This window comes from Cotesia typhae, unplaced genomic scaffold, assembly GCF_013202065.1.
Source record: "Cotesia typhae breed Kobodo isofemale line unplaced genomic scaffold, CoteBio_Ctyphae contig_56, whole genome shotgun sequence".
Lineage (NCBI taxonomy): Eukaryota > Metazoa > Arthropoda > Insecta > Hymenoptera > Braconidae > Cotesia > Cotesia typhae.
Window position 1 is genome coordinate 336,523 of NW_027423760.1, and position 16,613 is coordinate 353,135.

Consider the following 16,613-nt stretch of genomic DNA (forward strand, 5'->3'; position numbering starts at 1 on the left):
TTTTTCGTAGAATAACTTTTAAACGGCTTTATCGATCAACTCCAAAAACTAGTCAGCTCTTAAATTTGAAAAACCACGTAGAAATCGTTTCATTCGTTCGAGAGATATCTTGCAAGAAAAAAAACCGAACAAAAGTGTTTTATCGGGATTACTCCGAAATTTTTTATCTAAAAAATTTTCGATGTCGATTCTTTTAAAGAACATGAAAAACTGCATCTATTGTTGCCAATCGCGTGAAAATCGATCGATTCATTCCAAACTTATGGCAGTTTGAAATTTCAAAGAATAGTGTTTTATTAAACATTTGTTAATGAGATGCTAGGTCGTTCTTCGAGATCTTCGATTGGAGATGGAGCTACTGATGTGGGCCAGTACTCTGGAGATCGAGTTAACCAAGGAGGTCCTGTCCACCAAAGGGGATGCTGAATCAACTGGGAAGCATTCAGACCTCTGGACGCACAATCTGCTGGATTGAGCTTTCCTGAAGTGAATCTCCAAATTGCATTTGGAGTTGCTTGATGAATGGCTTCGACTCTGTTCCCAACATATTCCTTCCATTTCATGGGATTGTTCTTGACCCATGCAAGAGTTACTGAGGAATTAGTCCAGAGGAAAACAGGGTTGTGTTGAAGTTCCAATATAGATTGAGAATGCCTTATAAGTTGAGCGAGAAGAACAGCAGCTGAAAGCTCTAATCGTGGAATGGTTAGCCGCTTGATCGGAGCGACTCTAGTTTTGGAGCAGACTAGAGTAACTTTCGAATTTCCTGTATGATCAGTGACTCTGAGATAAACAACAGAAGCCATTGCTAGCTGAGATGCATCGGAGAATCCATGGAGTTGGATAGAGTATGAATTAGATTGCAGATTAATCCATCTGGGTATTCGAAGTTCAGTTAACTTTGAGATGTCTTCTCGAAACTTGGCCCATTGATTTACTGTATCAGGGCAAAGTTGATCATTCCAATCAAGCTTCTCAAGCCAAAGTTGCTGGAGCAGAATTTTGGCTTGAATGACCACTGGAGAGATGAGACCGAGAGGATCGAAGAGTTGAGCGACTTCTGAGAGAATTGATCTCTTGGTTATTACTGCCCTTTCTGAGATGGATGTTGTTCAAATCCTTAACCCACGGTCTTACCTCAGTTTGAGATGACGTTCCAGGTTGGTCGGAGATGACGTGATGTACTATTGATGGTTGCGATGGCCTTGTAGTAGTTTTTGATTGTTCCTCAATGCTTTCCAGGGCTCTGGCAGCACCAGTAAGAAAACCAGTTAGCTGCTCTAGAGATGGATACTCAGTTGTTGAACCAAGGTGCATTTCCCAATTTTCACGAGTTTTGGGATCCAGATGATGTGTCATGAGATGGACTATCATTGAATCCCAGTGGTCAACTGGAAGTCCGAGGGCTTTCAGTGAATTCGTGGACTCAGAAACCACGTTGAGAAGTGCGTTGATAGTAGCTGATGATCGAACTCCTGGCGTCTTTAATCGTAGCAGCTTATCCAACTGAGCTGCGATTAGGAGTCTCTTGTTTTCATACCTCTTGACAAGCATGTCCCAGGCTACTTGAAAGGAATCAGCTGAGATTTTGATGTTGGAGTTAAGACTAGCAGCATTTCCAGAGAGACTATTTCGGAGATGAACAAACTTTTCTGCATTTGAGGTGGCTGTGTTTTCTCCAATTAGAGAAGCGAACAAATCTGAGAAGGCTCTCCAATCTCCGAAATTACCGGAGAATGGAGGAATTAGAATCTTCGGCAATGATGATGGTCGAACAGCAGAATTCCCACTCACGCTAGTGTTGGCTAGAGATACTCCACTCGCAGGAGTAGCTGCTTCAAGTTCTGTTATTCTTTCGTCAAGCGCAGCTTGAATATTGACAACGCATTGCATTGCCGTTTCGTAGGCGTTATTCTTGACGTAGGGATCATCCAGTGGGGTCTCAGCCTTTGATAAGATGATTCTCTCATGCTCAGCTTCAAATTTGTTCCAATTGGTCTTGAGCATTAGCAACTTTGCCTTGGCCACGTGAATATTAAAGTTGTTGTGTGCTCTTTCGTTGATTTCCTTGCTGAGAGACATAATGAACGTATATTTGGACTGCTGCAGAGCCAATCTTGCCTGAAGTGTCGACATCTTTGAGGCTTTGAATGACTAGACTCCCCGCAGCACTTGGTGCTCCGCAATGCGCAGAGTCTTGAAATTCAATCTCAAGGAATATCACACCGGCTTGAAGAGATGTCTTGTGGTAACTACCCAAGCTGAGAGAAGTATCCGGCTCGAGGGACCATAAAATGTTTTGGTATAAATGCCGGTACTTTCCCTCAAACTTGGGTAGGTTTTTTTACTAATGAAATTATTTGGTGGCCTTGAAAAAAACCGTTGTGGTTAAGGTTACTTAGTAGTCTTGAGATGACTTGTTAGTCACACGCTCTTGAAAAAGAATTTTCAAGTAGCCTTGAAAAAGACTGTTGTTGGTGAGACTACGTAGTAGTCTTAATTTCCTAAGATGACTTGCTAGTCACACGCTCTTAAAAAAGAGATTTGAATTATAAGGTCTGAAAAGAGCTGTTGAGATGACCAAGTGCAAGTTAATCTTGTACACTTGACCTTGATGATAAGGGCTCTGAAAAGAGCTCTTTAAAAGTAACTCGAATATGAACTGATGAGACGATGTACTAAAAGTCAAGCCTTGCTCGCTTGACCTTGATTTGACAAAATTTCTTCCTATATACAAGCCTTGCTCGCTTGCTCTAGACTAGTTAAATTCTGCTTTTTCTTTGATCCTCGTAACTCGATGGATGAAAGTGGACTGTATCGGTAGCTCTCCTCGCTGCCTCTTTTAAACGGTCTGGTGATTTGAGAGGGGATTGAATTGTATGAATGCATTGGCTCGCTAGCTCCGATGGACTGAGTGGAGGTATCGAAGGTAGCGGCTCAATTACAACTTGAAATACTTTCCCACTATGACTGGCTCTCTCGTCATGGTCCGTGCGTTTGTTAGTACCTAATGAAAATCTTAACTATGATTGGCTCTCTAGTCATGATCAGTACGATTGTTAGTACCTAATGAAGATCTTGACCATGACTAGCTCTCTAGTCATGGTCCTTGCGATTGTTAGTACCATGACTAGCTCTCTATTCATGGTCCGTGCGATTGTTAGTACCAAATAAGGATCTTGAGGGTTTTTTCAACAACATTCATCAGACTTTTGAGTTCGAGTAGCTCAAAAGAATGGAACTGCTACTTCTTTGAGCTCGGAGGGCTCAAAAAATTACATTTTCAAGCTCGAAGAGCTTGAAAACGTAATAAGTGCAATTTTGAGCGCTTATGTATGGAATTAGCGAGAAGTTGCAGAGATGGCCTTTAGGGTCAACCGTTTTCCAGATTTTTTTTTACTGTTAAACTGGATAAATCATCAACTTTTAATAACCACGTGGGAATTATAGATTTGCTATAAAATGATTTGTTTATAACAACGATACATTGATATCATTATTTCAAGAAATGAAAGTTATTAAACCGGTGATGTTAGCCGAGTGGTGTAAGGCGCAAGGCCTATAGAGCATTCGGACTGGCTCATTGGCCAGGCGTGGGTTTGAATCCCAAGCTGGTCTTAGAAACCATCTGAGTTGATATTCGACCCTTTCCGTGTAGATTTAAGATTTTCACAACCCAAAAAGTCCCCAACGTACCACTCCCAACAGTTAAAGTCGGCGAAGGGCCACAGCAGATAAAACCAACTCTAATAAAAAAAAAAAAAAAAAAAAAAGTTATTTATAATACTTCATAATATCTCTGAAAAAGTCTGATTCTTTCACATTTGAAATTTTGTCAACAGCTTTGAATAAGTCTGATTCAGTCTTCTTGCATAGTCTGAAATTTATGTCGAATAATAATCTATAACATTAACATCTGCTTTTATCTAACTTACCGACTCTTATTATAATATTTTTAGAGAGATTCAGACTGGCGGCATTCTGATTGAGAGTTCCACAATCATGATTCAGACTAATAACAGAATCTTATTTCCACCAGGGTAACGATAACTTGTCGCTAACTTATCCTGTAGTTACTTAACTACAAGCACTTGTCGTACGAGGTGGCTACCAGGGTAAATATCAAATACTATTTACCTCACGTCGATAAAGAATACAAAAACACAAAAAATTTTCTTTAAATTCGTAACTCTCAAGTGTGCTATCACACTGAAAGAAACCCTTGGCCCCTCATGTCACAGTGATGCGTGACGGAATATGTGGACGACCCCTTAAGTATCTCCGTGACTCGAATTCTCTCCCTTTTAACATTAACCAGTCTATAGTTGATCGCTACTCGATATTATCGCCATCACTATGTTATCATCTAATCTCGAATAAGAATAGAATAATCCTTGTACCTATAATTTCAGTCTTGAGTTATCATGTTTACAAATTAACGATAAGAACCTTTTGGTGCTTGTAACGTACACTATGTGTAAATCGGTAACCGGAGTCTATATCCTCGGACAAAATATCCTCAGGATAAAATATCTTTTGTGAGAATATCTGTGGACAAAATATCTTAAATTTTATTAAAAAAGAAGTTTGAAAACCAAAATATTATAATGTCAAAAAAAATACCCAAAAGCCATGTTAAAAGAGCGCAACACGATTACCTGTGTTTGTGTTGGTCTTTAGTCATTAACTTTTTCTATTTAAAGATTTAAGGTTTTGTTTCATGGCGTTTAGTGTCGAAAAATTTCATTAAAATAGTTTTAATTGTTTTGTTGGTATTTAATTCTTCAAATTATGTATATTTTGTCCAAGGATTCTCCGTCCATGGATAGTTGGCTGGAGAATTTTTTGACATATAGATATTTTGTCCGGTATATTTTATCGGGGATTTTTCATCCGAGGATATAGAATTATAGAATCCGCAAATCGCGATGAGAAAAAAGAACGTCATGATTTTTGACTAAGATATACAATGATGTACTGATAAATATTCATAGTTGTGAATTTGGTAAACAATTTTTTTAAGTTATAACTAACCAAATGATGTCTTTTACTTCGAGTTTTATTTTCAATGTGTTATGTTATTTTTTTATCAAATAATCAGCAATAACTAATCATGCATGTATGTTTCAGCTCTTAAACAATCACCGTCTAAAAGAAAAAGTATAAGTCGACCATTACGATCTATCGAAGGGGAGCTTGATATTACAGGTAAATCCTATTTGTCAAATAATCTTAAAAAATATTTACACTTAGACGTAGGTTAAATTATTATTTTTGTTTATAAAATTATACTCTATCCAAACGATGTTGTCTTCATAAAGGTCTGCATAAAGGTCGTTTTATTAAAATAATTAATTTCTATTATCTTAAGTTTTCATTTTAAGATAAAAGCGGTTAGAAATGTATTAAATTTCCGCCTTCTATTACTCATATATTATCTTTCACTCTTTTCACATATTATTGCATACCTTCAAGCTTGAATTTTTTGTTCTTAATCGTTTTTTATATCTCAAACCTTTCTGCATTCGAATTATAATGAAGTGTACTTGAAAATGTTCAATATCTAACATCGGTATCTTTCATGATTCATGAACATATGGTGATTTAGTTGTCGCGGCAACTGGAAATACTTCAAAACATACCACGTCATCTTCGACACTTGGTGAGTCTTCAACTACAAAATTTCATTTCTTAAAACTTTGTTTGAAATACTTTATTTTTGTTCTGAATAAGAAAAGATTACTCAAAATCCTATTTATGGAACTAATTGAAAATATTGCGTTATTATGTAGTTTAATACAAAAAAATTATTGCTCGATGTTTTATAAACGTATATTTCTAATCAATATGTTGTTTTTGTTGTCATTTTCATTCTAATCCCCGGGATGTCTTCGGTAACGAATGGTTCATGATAATTAGTCAATCCAATATTATTAGAGGAAAAGTCTACTCCTGGTGATTTGATGAACATCTTAAATGAATTACCCGTTGCAACATCGACACCAATTAATTTACCGACTACAATCACAACATCAGATGGTCAAGCTACATTGCCATCCCTTGCTATAACTTCAACAGTACGAGCCAGTTATCCAGCTGTTTTAAAAGGCAGAAGTGGAGCTAGTCCACCCATTCCTAATTTAACTCCGTCTGGAAAGACACCTCCACCCGTACCACCTAGAGGTACTCGAAAAAAGGTTGAAGATCATCGTGGTGGAAATATTTCTTCATCTTCTTCTACATCCGGTCGAGGTGACGTCAATATCGCGAGTAGATTGCATGATCATAAGAAAATAACTGATATTCAACAAAAATTGATCAAAAAACCTTTCTTCCGTTGTTGCACGCACTGTATTCATGTATTTCATATTTTTGTAACTTTTTGCATGCTGCTTATTATTCAATATGTTTCTAATGAATGAAAATTCATTGACTAAGAACTGAATTTTCTCATAAAAATGTAGTTTGTAGATATTACATGAAACTGACATGTTAAAAAAAATATTAGTTAATTGAAAAAAAATATCGACTTTTTCCCAGTCTCTTTCAAGATATATATGCAAGCATACGAGGTCTTAAGAGTCTTTTTTGAGAATCAGCTCGATATAGGTCACTTAACATTTCTTTTAGTGTAAAAAATTTTTAAATTGAATCCTTTTAGAAGAATCATTTAAATTGTTCCATTAAATTGTATTGATACCCTTGTTAAGAAGAATATCTGAAGTGTTGATAACAATCTATGATCCTTGAGCCTATTCGTCAGTTTGGAACACTTGAAAAAATACATATTTGATCATGCTTGACCCCTTTGAGCTCGAAAATTTAATAAATATCTAAAAAACAGTTGGAAAATCCAAAAGTGCACGCCTCATAATCTCTTTCATTACAATAAAATTGAGATTATTTGTAAATTTGTAAACATATATTGAGATTATTTGTCAATATTTCATTTGAATTCGCGCTCTCGTAATAGATAGCGCTCTAATAACAGGTAGCGTCACCTGCTGGATGCACTAGGTGCATCACAATATATATAGATATACCACAGTACTAAAAAAAAACATTCGATATTTAATTTATTAAATAATAATTAAACTACATCGAATTATACCGTGAAAAGTAATAGGCTTCTATTGCTCAAAATACTGAAGTCTATTAAAAAAAACCAACTCGATAAGTGAAGTATTTCACTCGCTATCGTGACCACAAGATACGAGATCCGCACATACAGACACACGGACGTCCAAGACAGAACTTTTCTAAACAGTTTTTTAACTAGTTTAAATAACAAAAATACCATAAAAAATATCATGAGTTTTAAAAATAGGGTTTTTTCTTGATATGTGTGTATATATTATTTTACAAGTGCAATATGTGATAAATAGAGACATTTTAAGTTTGAAAAATCAGTTGTTTTGCGTGAAGTGATAGTAGTACCCACCTCAACGCTTTGCTTATGAGACGCGCAATAGTATTTTTTTAATACTTATGATGCAATATGTTCCGAACAAATTCATAGATCAAGATATGGTTCATTGTATAAGATTCATGTGATCGAACTTAAAAACATAGAAAAATTGAGAAAGCACCATTCGTTCGCACGCGATGTGGAAAGGTAGATTTCTCAATTTCACCACAAAGTATTAATTGAAATATATGACACTACCTGTAAAACGTTTATATAATTTATAAATTTAAGGGAAATTATAAATTCAATACAGAAAATTGTAACTTATTTTATAAGCTACAACATGAAGTCTACGAAATTTTGAAAAAGACTTTAAAATTTTGTAGAAACCTTCCAAATGTGATGTAAAAATGATCTAAGAGTAGATTTTATTAAAGTTGATCCCCAAACTGGGTTGCGGGTTGCGTGTAACTAATGAAAAATTTTAATTTTCAAGCTGTAGCTCTTACAGACTCTTACAGACTCTCGACTTGGTAGGAATCATCATTTATGCTGTAAAATTTAGCTACAAACATATTTTATTAAATTCCACTTCCAATGAAGATTGCAAGGGCGTTAACAATGAACAATTGTCATTTTCAAAAAGTAGTTTCTATGGACTTGAAACTTTGTAGAAATTTCTTATTTGTGGTAAAAATATCATTTAATATGATTTTATAAAATTCCTTCTTTAATGAGAAAGGCAGGAGTGTTATTTATAAAAGAATTAATATTATTCAAATACAATTCCTACAGACATAAAGTGTGATGGGAACATTTTTTTTATAAATTAGGCATAAATTAATAATAGATTTTACGAACTCATCTTTCCCAACATACACACTCAGAAAATTGCGGGAGCGTTAACGTGAGTTGATTTTGTGTTTTAAAATTAATCAATCACGAATCTTTAAATAATTAAATTAAAAAAAAAATTAAGATAAGCTTCTGTATAAACGTGGAGCTTACCAAAAATTTTTTGTCAAATCCTATTATTATTTAAGACTATAGTAGATACGCTACTGCTCATGAGAGCACACGGACACATACTAACTCAGATACGAGCCACCTGCTAGACAGTCCGCAAAGTAGGGGGAACGCCGAGAAGCCTCAGAGGGTTTATATAAAAAAGCTGGAAAACGATTAACCCATCGTTAGAATTACCTACTATGTACGAGCTCAAAACGTTCGAAAAGTTTCCTATTCCAAAGTTTTGAGCTCTCCGACACAAGTCCACCGGACTTCCCAAAACAAAACTAAACTTCTCCACACTTGTAACTTGACTTTAAGTCCACCAGACTACCAATACTTAACATTATTAACACTCTCTATCACACATGACCCGTACAATCTTCACACACATAACCCAAACATGACTAATTGACTTTACTTTTATAATTCAAAATTTATTACAAAATAAATTCAACGTTAAAAATTCAACTTAAAATATTCAGTCATCAATATATTAAATAAACAATATTTCCCAATTAACAAACTAACTCGAAAATTAATTTAATCTTGTAATCAGTGTATTTAGCCCGGTCCAATAGGTCACCCTTTTCCTCTTTGAAAAGGGCGCCACTAGGATTTTAGACACGGTGTCCCAGAAACCGCGGAAGAATAAGAGAGGAAAGACGAAGTCGTGAGAAGTTCGAAAAGGCTGTAAAAAAAATACTAAAAAAATTTATTAATAACAACAAAATTGTTTATTCAATTTCAATCATAAAATTAACAAATCTTCAAAAATTAACATACAAATTAACATAATCGCGAGAACCTCTCACCTACACAGCACTTTCCAGATAATCTTGCAACTAAGTATCACTTAACTCTTTATTTTCCTAAACCTCGTCAATTAGACGGAATACCATAAAATACCAAAAATTACCTCGTCAACCTGATGGACTACTATACAATATCTCAACTATAATTCAAACCTTATTTCAGACAGCGCCCCCGACTCGGGCTTCTACGCAGCGGTTTCCTAACTTATTCCCCACCTCTTGAGGTGACTAAATAGAATGTCACGGACAGTATCTCCGATAGCTCAACTGGTAGAGCCTCGGGCGCGCAACGTAACAATCAGAGTTCGAGTCCTGGTCGGGACTGTTATAATTCCTTTTTTTTACTTTATTGTCTATGACAATAGCGTGAATTTACCGTGATTTGACAGTATATTGAGCGTACAGTGTCGGTCATAACGTCGTAGATTCACTTGCGTACATTCATCTTTTCTGCATTAACAGTCGGTAAATCAACTGTCGTTAAACAGATGTTTATTACTTACTTCTCTATTATTTGGAGTTGCATAACTAATGTTTGCATCGTAAAATGACCATATATATTTGATAAATTTATAGTAGACGTCGTTCACAACAGTATTTGATGCTAACTGACAAATCGCTCAATCAAAATAAATCTTATACGGTGAAACGATCGTGAATTAACCGTGCTTTAATCGTATCGCTGAAACCGCCAGGAAACAAAGGACTCTCATTTTTCATTTATTTATTTTTTAGACGATCTTCTTTTGTTCTTAGTAGATAACCTTTATAATATGTGATTGATTTAACGTCATTTAAAAAATGTTTAAGAAAGAATCCAATTATGCCTGGTGAACTAAGCATTGAAAATTTATATTTATATGCTGATCGTGTGTTTGGTGATGATAATTTGTTCCATGAAATTAAATAGTTAGATTTCTATAGAATCGACTAAAAATGCAGGACTTTTTGAAACATTAAATTTAGACCATGTCTATTGACTTTCAATAACTTTCACTAAAAATTTTCTTACAATAAATATCTCTTTGGCAGCGGTGAAAAAGTCATTGTAAGGTTTCCAAAACTTAACATTACATGTAGAAATTCATTCAACGGTCTCGAAACTTTACGAGAAAAATGAATTTGGCTACTTATTTAAATAGAATTTGTAAAAAGCATGTTAAATTTATTTTCTATAAAAATTTCATATTATTAAGAGAATTTTAAAAAACAGAAAAATTTGTCGCACTTGAAGCTAGACAGATTTCTACTTTAATTATGAGACTTGTAATGAGTTTAACTAATTTAGTTGAAAATAATTCATACAGTCCCATGATTGTCATTGACGAGACTAATCGTATTTTACATCGTTTCATAATTTTGCTACCAAGTTAAAGAAATTCAAATTTAAAAAAAAATTGAAATTAAAAAGTAATATAGATTAAAAAAAATGTTATTCTTAACGAAATTGAACAAAAAATTCCAAATTTCGAAAATCGAGATCTCTAGATTGAAATCGGGAGTATTTCAGCTGGTTTAATTCTAGTAATGATACGATTCTAGTTATAATTAATATATATATTGAAAAATAAAAACAAGTAAATAAATGTACAGTTAAGTACGTACTACAAAAGTTAATAAAAATAAGGGTGCAATACAAAAATTAATAAAAAAAATAGGGATACAGTAGACCCTGAAGGCCATCCGTGCAACTTCCCGCTAATTCTGTACCTAGGTGCATAAAACTGTACTAATGATGTTTTTGAGCTCTTCGAGCTCAAAAATACAATTTATGTGTTATTTTGAGCTCTTCGAGCTTAAAAGTCTGATAGAAGTATCATAGAACAATATTCTTTAAATTTTCAAACCGCACTAACTTTTAAATAAATCAACCGATTTTCACGCGGTTGGCAGAATTTGACGCAATTTTTTTAGTTTCATGACAAATCTTCAAATTTGAATTGATAAAACTAGGAAATTTGGAGTAATTTCAAAAAAGCACTTTTTTTGGTTTTTTTTTGTTCATGATATTTCTTGAACGAATTGACCAATTTTGACCGGATAAGCGACGATCGGCGTGGTTTTTCAAGCTTAAGGGCGGAGTAGGGGAAGTTGATCGATGGAGCCGTTTAACAGATATTCCAAAAAAACCACTTTCAAAAATGATTTTTTTTTTATTTTTCAAGATTTCTTAAAATCTATCGGTCCGAATCGGATCAAATTCTCAGGAAATCTAAGTTTGAGGGAGCTCTATAGAACACCATTTAGTTTGTTCCGATCGGTTCAGTCGTTCAAAAGTTATAAGCGAGTCACATACCCCCCCCCCCACACACACACACACATTAAGAAATAATTTTCAACATGGTTTTACAATGTATATTTTTGACGAATTATTGGCCAAACGCTTTGAGACCGATTAATAATGAACTTTACAATACCTGTACAATTGGGATAACCTATGAAGATGGATACTTTATTGGAAATTTTCATCTAATCACTATTTAGTTTACTTTTTGCAAAAGAAAAAAAAAGGAATACTTTACACAGTGGGAAAGCCTGCACTGGTAGAAACTAAAATGGGTCTGAGTCTGAGTCAGAGTCGGAAAATGTACTAAACTAGATGCTATTTTCCAGAGAGTCTTGAAGTTTTAGTTTTGTTGGGGGTCCTAACTTGTGGGTCCTAGAAGGGGCGATTTTTTTTAATCATATTAACCAGCTCACTATTATGTTATTATTCGAGATTTATAAGAAAATCAAATACTTTTGTTTTGAAGGATTCCAGGCCAAGAGAATTTATAATTTCAGGAGGTAGATCTTGCCAGATCCGTATAGCTAATATAACAAACGAATGCTCGTAGATTGTGGTAACAAAGTTGGGCACTTTAAAAATGACATTATTATTTCTGCTGGCTATTCTTTGTGATCGTCTGATGACAGGGTCTTCTTCAATAAATAAATCACGTAGAAATTTTGGTTCGCCTGTTGATAACAATTTGAAGAACACGCAGGCTAGAAAGTATAGCCCTCGTAACTTTACAGTTAACCAATTTAATGACCGTCGATATGGTGTGATGTGTTCATCACGCCTCAAATTAAAAATGAATCGAATAGCATTGTTAACGAGTCGCTGCAATTTGCAATCAAGTTCATTCGATAAGTTGAGAAACACTATTGAGCAATAGTCGATAATAGGAAGGATGGTAGCAGAAACTAATAACTTGCGAGTCTGTGTAGACAGAAAGTTCTTCATACGTTTTAAACTATTCAGTGAACCATAAACTTTGCGTGATACCTGCGAGATATGCGTATCCCAAGAAAAATTATTTGAGAGATGGACTCCTAGATGTTTAGTTGAATTTGTATATGGTATTACATTGCCATCCATAATGATCTCAGGTAGCTCAAAGCCCTCAAGCAGTCTCAATTTATGTTTACTTCCCAAAATCATGACTTTAGTCTTCTTATAATCCATTTCAAGGTCATTTTCACGAGCCCAATCTGCCACTGCATCAGCAGTCAAATTTGAAGCTGCTTCATACAGATGATATAACTCGAAATGCAAGTAAGCCCATTTATCGTCTGCAAATAAGCCATGATTGCAATATTTTAGCTCTTTGACCACACTGTTTACAACTATTAGAAATAGAGTTGGACCCAATACTGATCCCTGTGGAACACCTGAAGTAGTACCAACCCATCTTGAGGGGGCATTTGTGGAATCAACAACTGCTTGAGATCCTCATAACAAATAATCATGACCGCCTATGAAAGATGACTGTGACCTTGAATAGTTTACGAGTTTTTCTTCACTATCGAGAATTATGACATCAAGCCACGAATCTACTTCAGAGGTATGGAAAGCTGGTCCATAGGGAACGCAGAAAAGAGCAGAGTCATTGATGAAGGAATTCAGATGAGTTGAGGGTCGATCAGACTTCATAAGGTTGCAATTTAAGTCGCCCATTATTAGAACATTATTGTAATGTGGATAAAATTTACTGAATTGAGAAATAAAACAGTCTAATGAATCACCTTGTGGTCTTCTGTAGATACACGATAATAACAGATGCCCTGTAGGTAGAGTGATATCAGCAACAATGAACTCTGGACAATTTAAGTGACGTACTTCGGAGATGTATAGAACCTTAGATGTTAGTGATTTATGAATGAAGCAAATTATTCCACCACCTCTGATGTAACTACCGGATTCATTTAATAATCCTCTATCTCGACGAATAATAGAATAACCAACAAGTGAGATTGATATTTCTGGATTTAACCAGGATTCAACCACACAAATTATATGAGGCTGTGTTTCAGCAACTAGATGCTCAAATTCAGCTACATGAGCTAAATAACTATTAATATTAAGACTTAGTAATTTGAGAGTAGTAGGAGAAATAGTAGGATGGTTTAATGATGGCTATTCTAATTTACTTAAATCATCAACAGTGTGAATGACAGTTTTTTCTGAATCATCGTTCTTCTTGATATAAACAATGCTTTTATATACCCATGCATATTTGTAGCTCATCTCTCTGGCTCTTGCTTTGGCAAGCCTTAAAAGTTTATAGGTTTACGTTTGCAGGAATTCATTTATGAAGACTTGTCCTCCAAATGCAGAAATACCATTAGTCTTGAAAATATCTTTAACTAACAGCTTCTGTGAGCGACGTTTGGTATCAATAATATGGTCACGGATTTGCGGTGATTTAAGATTGACAATAAATGAAGTAGATGATGATTTTCTTGAATGATCGTTCTTTCCCTTTAAGATCCGAATGTTCAGGATGTCATTTTCAAGGTTAGAAAGCTTAAGTTTATCCAGAATTTGTTTTATAATTATCGAAGATGATAATTCCGACACCACCGTCTCAGGAACACCAGAAACTAATAATTGTGACAAAGAAGAAGAATTAAGTTGTTGATGAGTATTAGGTAAGTTTATAAGCGAATCCATTTTAGTATTTAGAGACACAATAGAATTGAAATTTTCTTCGCATTTCTTGGTATTTGAAGACACATTAGCTGTCAGTTTCTTGATTTGTCTTACGGAATAAGCATGTTGTTCCGAGACCTCAGCTAATATTCCATTTACAGTAGTTAAATCTTCAGATAGCTTGGTAATTTTATCGTTGCTCATTTCAAATTTATCAGACAACTTCTTTATATCCTCACTATGCTTGCTTAAGCTTTCTGAGAAATTTTGTATTTGTTGACTGTTTTTAAACGAAATATAAAGCAACAAATTCATTTTTTCGTCCATATTTAATTTAGACCAATCTGGTTTATTCTGTAAGGATTCAGTCATTTTCGGAGAATTTGAGGCAATTGTTGGAGAAAAAATAGAATCTTCTCCTACAGATACTATAGGCGGCGTTCCTGGAGAGGAAGTTAATGATTTGAAGCTAGACTGAGTCGATGTGCTAGACAAAGTCGATTTTCGCAGGCTAACACTAGAAACGCTGGGCGGTCTTTGAAAGTTGAAACGTGAGGGCTGTGTATGAGCAGTAGAAGTTGACTCAATCGGTAATGAAGGCGTGATACACGCTGTAATGCAGCAACTATTTGGTAATTTAGTTTTTAGTGCTTCTTTGTGACAACTGGGATGATATGCGGACTTGCAGATTTTGCAGAAAACAGATTTAGTTACAGCTCTCTTACACCTAACACAAATCATAACAGGGCCATCAGAATGAGAATGTAAACAATGAACTGTCAATTTTGTAGATAACAGTTTATGACATGTGGCGACACCTATGGGGTATTAGCAGTACGTTAGCATGTGGCAGTGACAGTAGATTTTGATAACACTGTAAGCTGATGTCACTTGAACAGAATAATAATCAACTAAAATCACGTCCAGATAGAATATAACCTCAACACACACAATATCTTAGAAAAATAAAAATTAATCTCCAGTTCCAAATTGACAATATTTCGATAATTTTTAGCAATCTCAAAAAATTGCAAAAAGGCGCTTGCAACTGATATCTGTAACAAAAAGCCCGAAGGCAAAAAAAGCAGAAAAAGTGTTCTAAATGACGAGCGAGAAAATAGACGTGAGTTCAGTACTTACGTGACAGTAGTAGATTTTAGAATCCTTGAATAAGAGGAAACCAACAGAAATAATAAATTTTAACAGAAGTTTCTCTTTTATGCGTCACTACAACTATTTTTTTTAATTTCCCGCTAAGAAAATCGAATATTTTCAAAAATCGGGAAGTTATTGGTTTTACCTCGTTTTGCAAAAATCGAATTCTCATCAGATCTCAACGTTCTGAGGTCACAGAAAGCTTCCCTGACTACCCCCGCGAGTGTGTGTGTGTGTGTGTGTGTGTGTGTGTGTGTGTGTGTGTGTGTGTGAACCTCTCATAACTTTTGAAAGGCTTGACCGATTCTATCGCGGTTGACGCCAATCGAAAGGGCTTGACTAAACTTAGATTTTGACTGGATTGGACTGATTTGGACCGGTAGATTTTCAGAAACCTCAAAAAAACTACGAAAAAAAATTTTTTCAAATGTGGTTTTTTTTTTAATAACTTTTAAACGGCTTGACCGATCAATTCCAAAAACTAATCAGCTCTTGATACTGCAAAACCACGTCGATCGCTACCAAGCCGGTCAAAATCGGTTGATTCGTTCGTGAGTTATCGTTGACGAAAAAAATCGACAAAACATGTTTTTTTCGGATTACACCGAAATTTCCGGTCTAATCAATTTGTGTTTGGAAGTATATCATAGAGTTTGAAAAACTGCTTCGAATGCCGCTAACCGCGTGAAAATCGGTTCTTTCATTCAAAAGTTATTGCGGTTTAAAAATTAAAAAAATAGTGATTTATTAAACTTCTATCAGATTCTCGAGCTCGAAAAGCTCAAAACCATAATAAGTGCAATTTCGAGCACCTAATTACGAAAGTAGCGGGAAGTTGCAGGGATGGCCTTCTGGGTCAACCGTTTTTCTAATTTTTTAATATGTTTTTTGAGGTACAATTTTTACATCACTTTTACGTAATAATGACATCATTATCGTGAATTAGACATCACACATACGTCATATTGACGTCATAAATGTCATTGAGTCATAATGCTGACGTCATGACTACGTCATATTCTTACGTCAGGAAGTTTGAAATGATGAGTCACATATGATTCATTCATGACCTACATCTAACGTAAATCCTGACATAGCCCAATGTCATTTTGTCGTCACATTGACATATACGTGTTTACTGGGAAGTACATAGCTTAAAAAATCGGTACTGACAATAACTTGTAGCGGAAAAACAAATTTTTTAATTTTCAAAAATTGATGAAAAATGGTAATTGTGTAAGGCCCATTACCGGACCGGGCTTAAAAGTTGAAGGATGGATAGTAGTTCAAAATAGCAAATTTAAAAAGA

General features: G+C 34.9%; 1 protein-coding gene across 18 annotated transcripts in view; it reads left to right on the forward strand.

The window, feature by feature from the left end:
* Pip5k59b (Phosphatidylinositol 4-phosphate 5-kinase 59B) overlaps window positions 1–16,613 on the forward strand; it is a 337,529-nt gene that overhangs the window by 165,672 nt on the left and 155,244 nt on the right. For 15 of the 18 annotated variants that reach the window (XR_012480040.1, XR_012480042.1, XR_012480044.1 and 12 more), the window contains 3 exons: window positions 5,131–5,208; window positions 5,609–5,662; window positions 5,920–6,252. Coding sequence is in view for 14 of the 18 variants with exons in the window: in XM_074250315.1 (XP_074106416.1) it covers window positions 5,131–5,208; window positions 5,609–5,662; window positions 5,920–6,252 (465 nt within the window). In the remaining 4 variants the exon portion in view is untranslated. The remainder of the gene's footprint in view (window positions 1–5,130; window positions 5,209–5,608; window positions 5,663–5,919; window positions 6,253–16,613) is intronic. The other 3 variants (XM_074250316.1, XM_074250318.1, XM_074250314.1) reach the window with 2 other exon arrangements.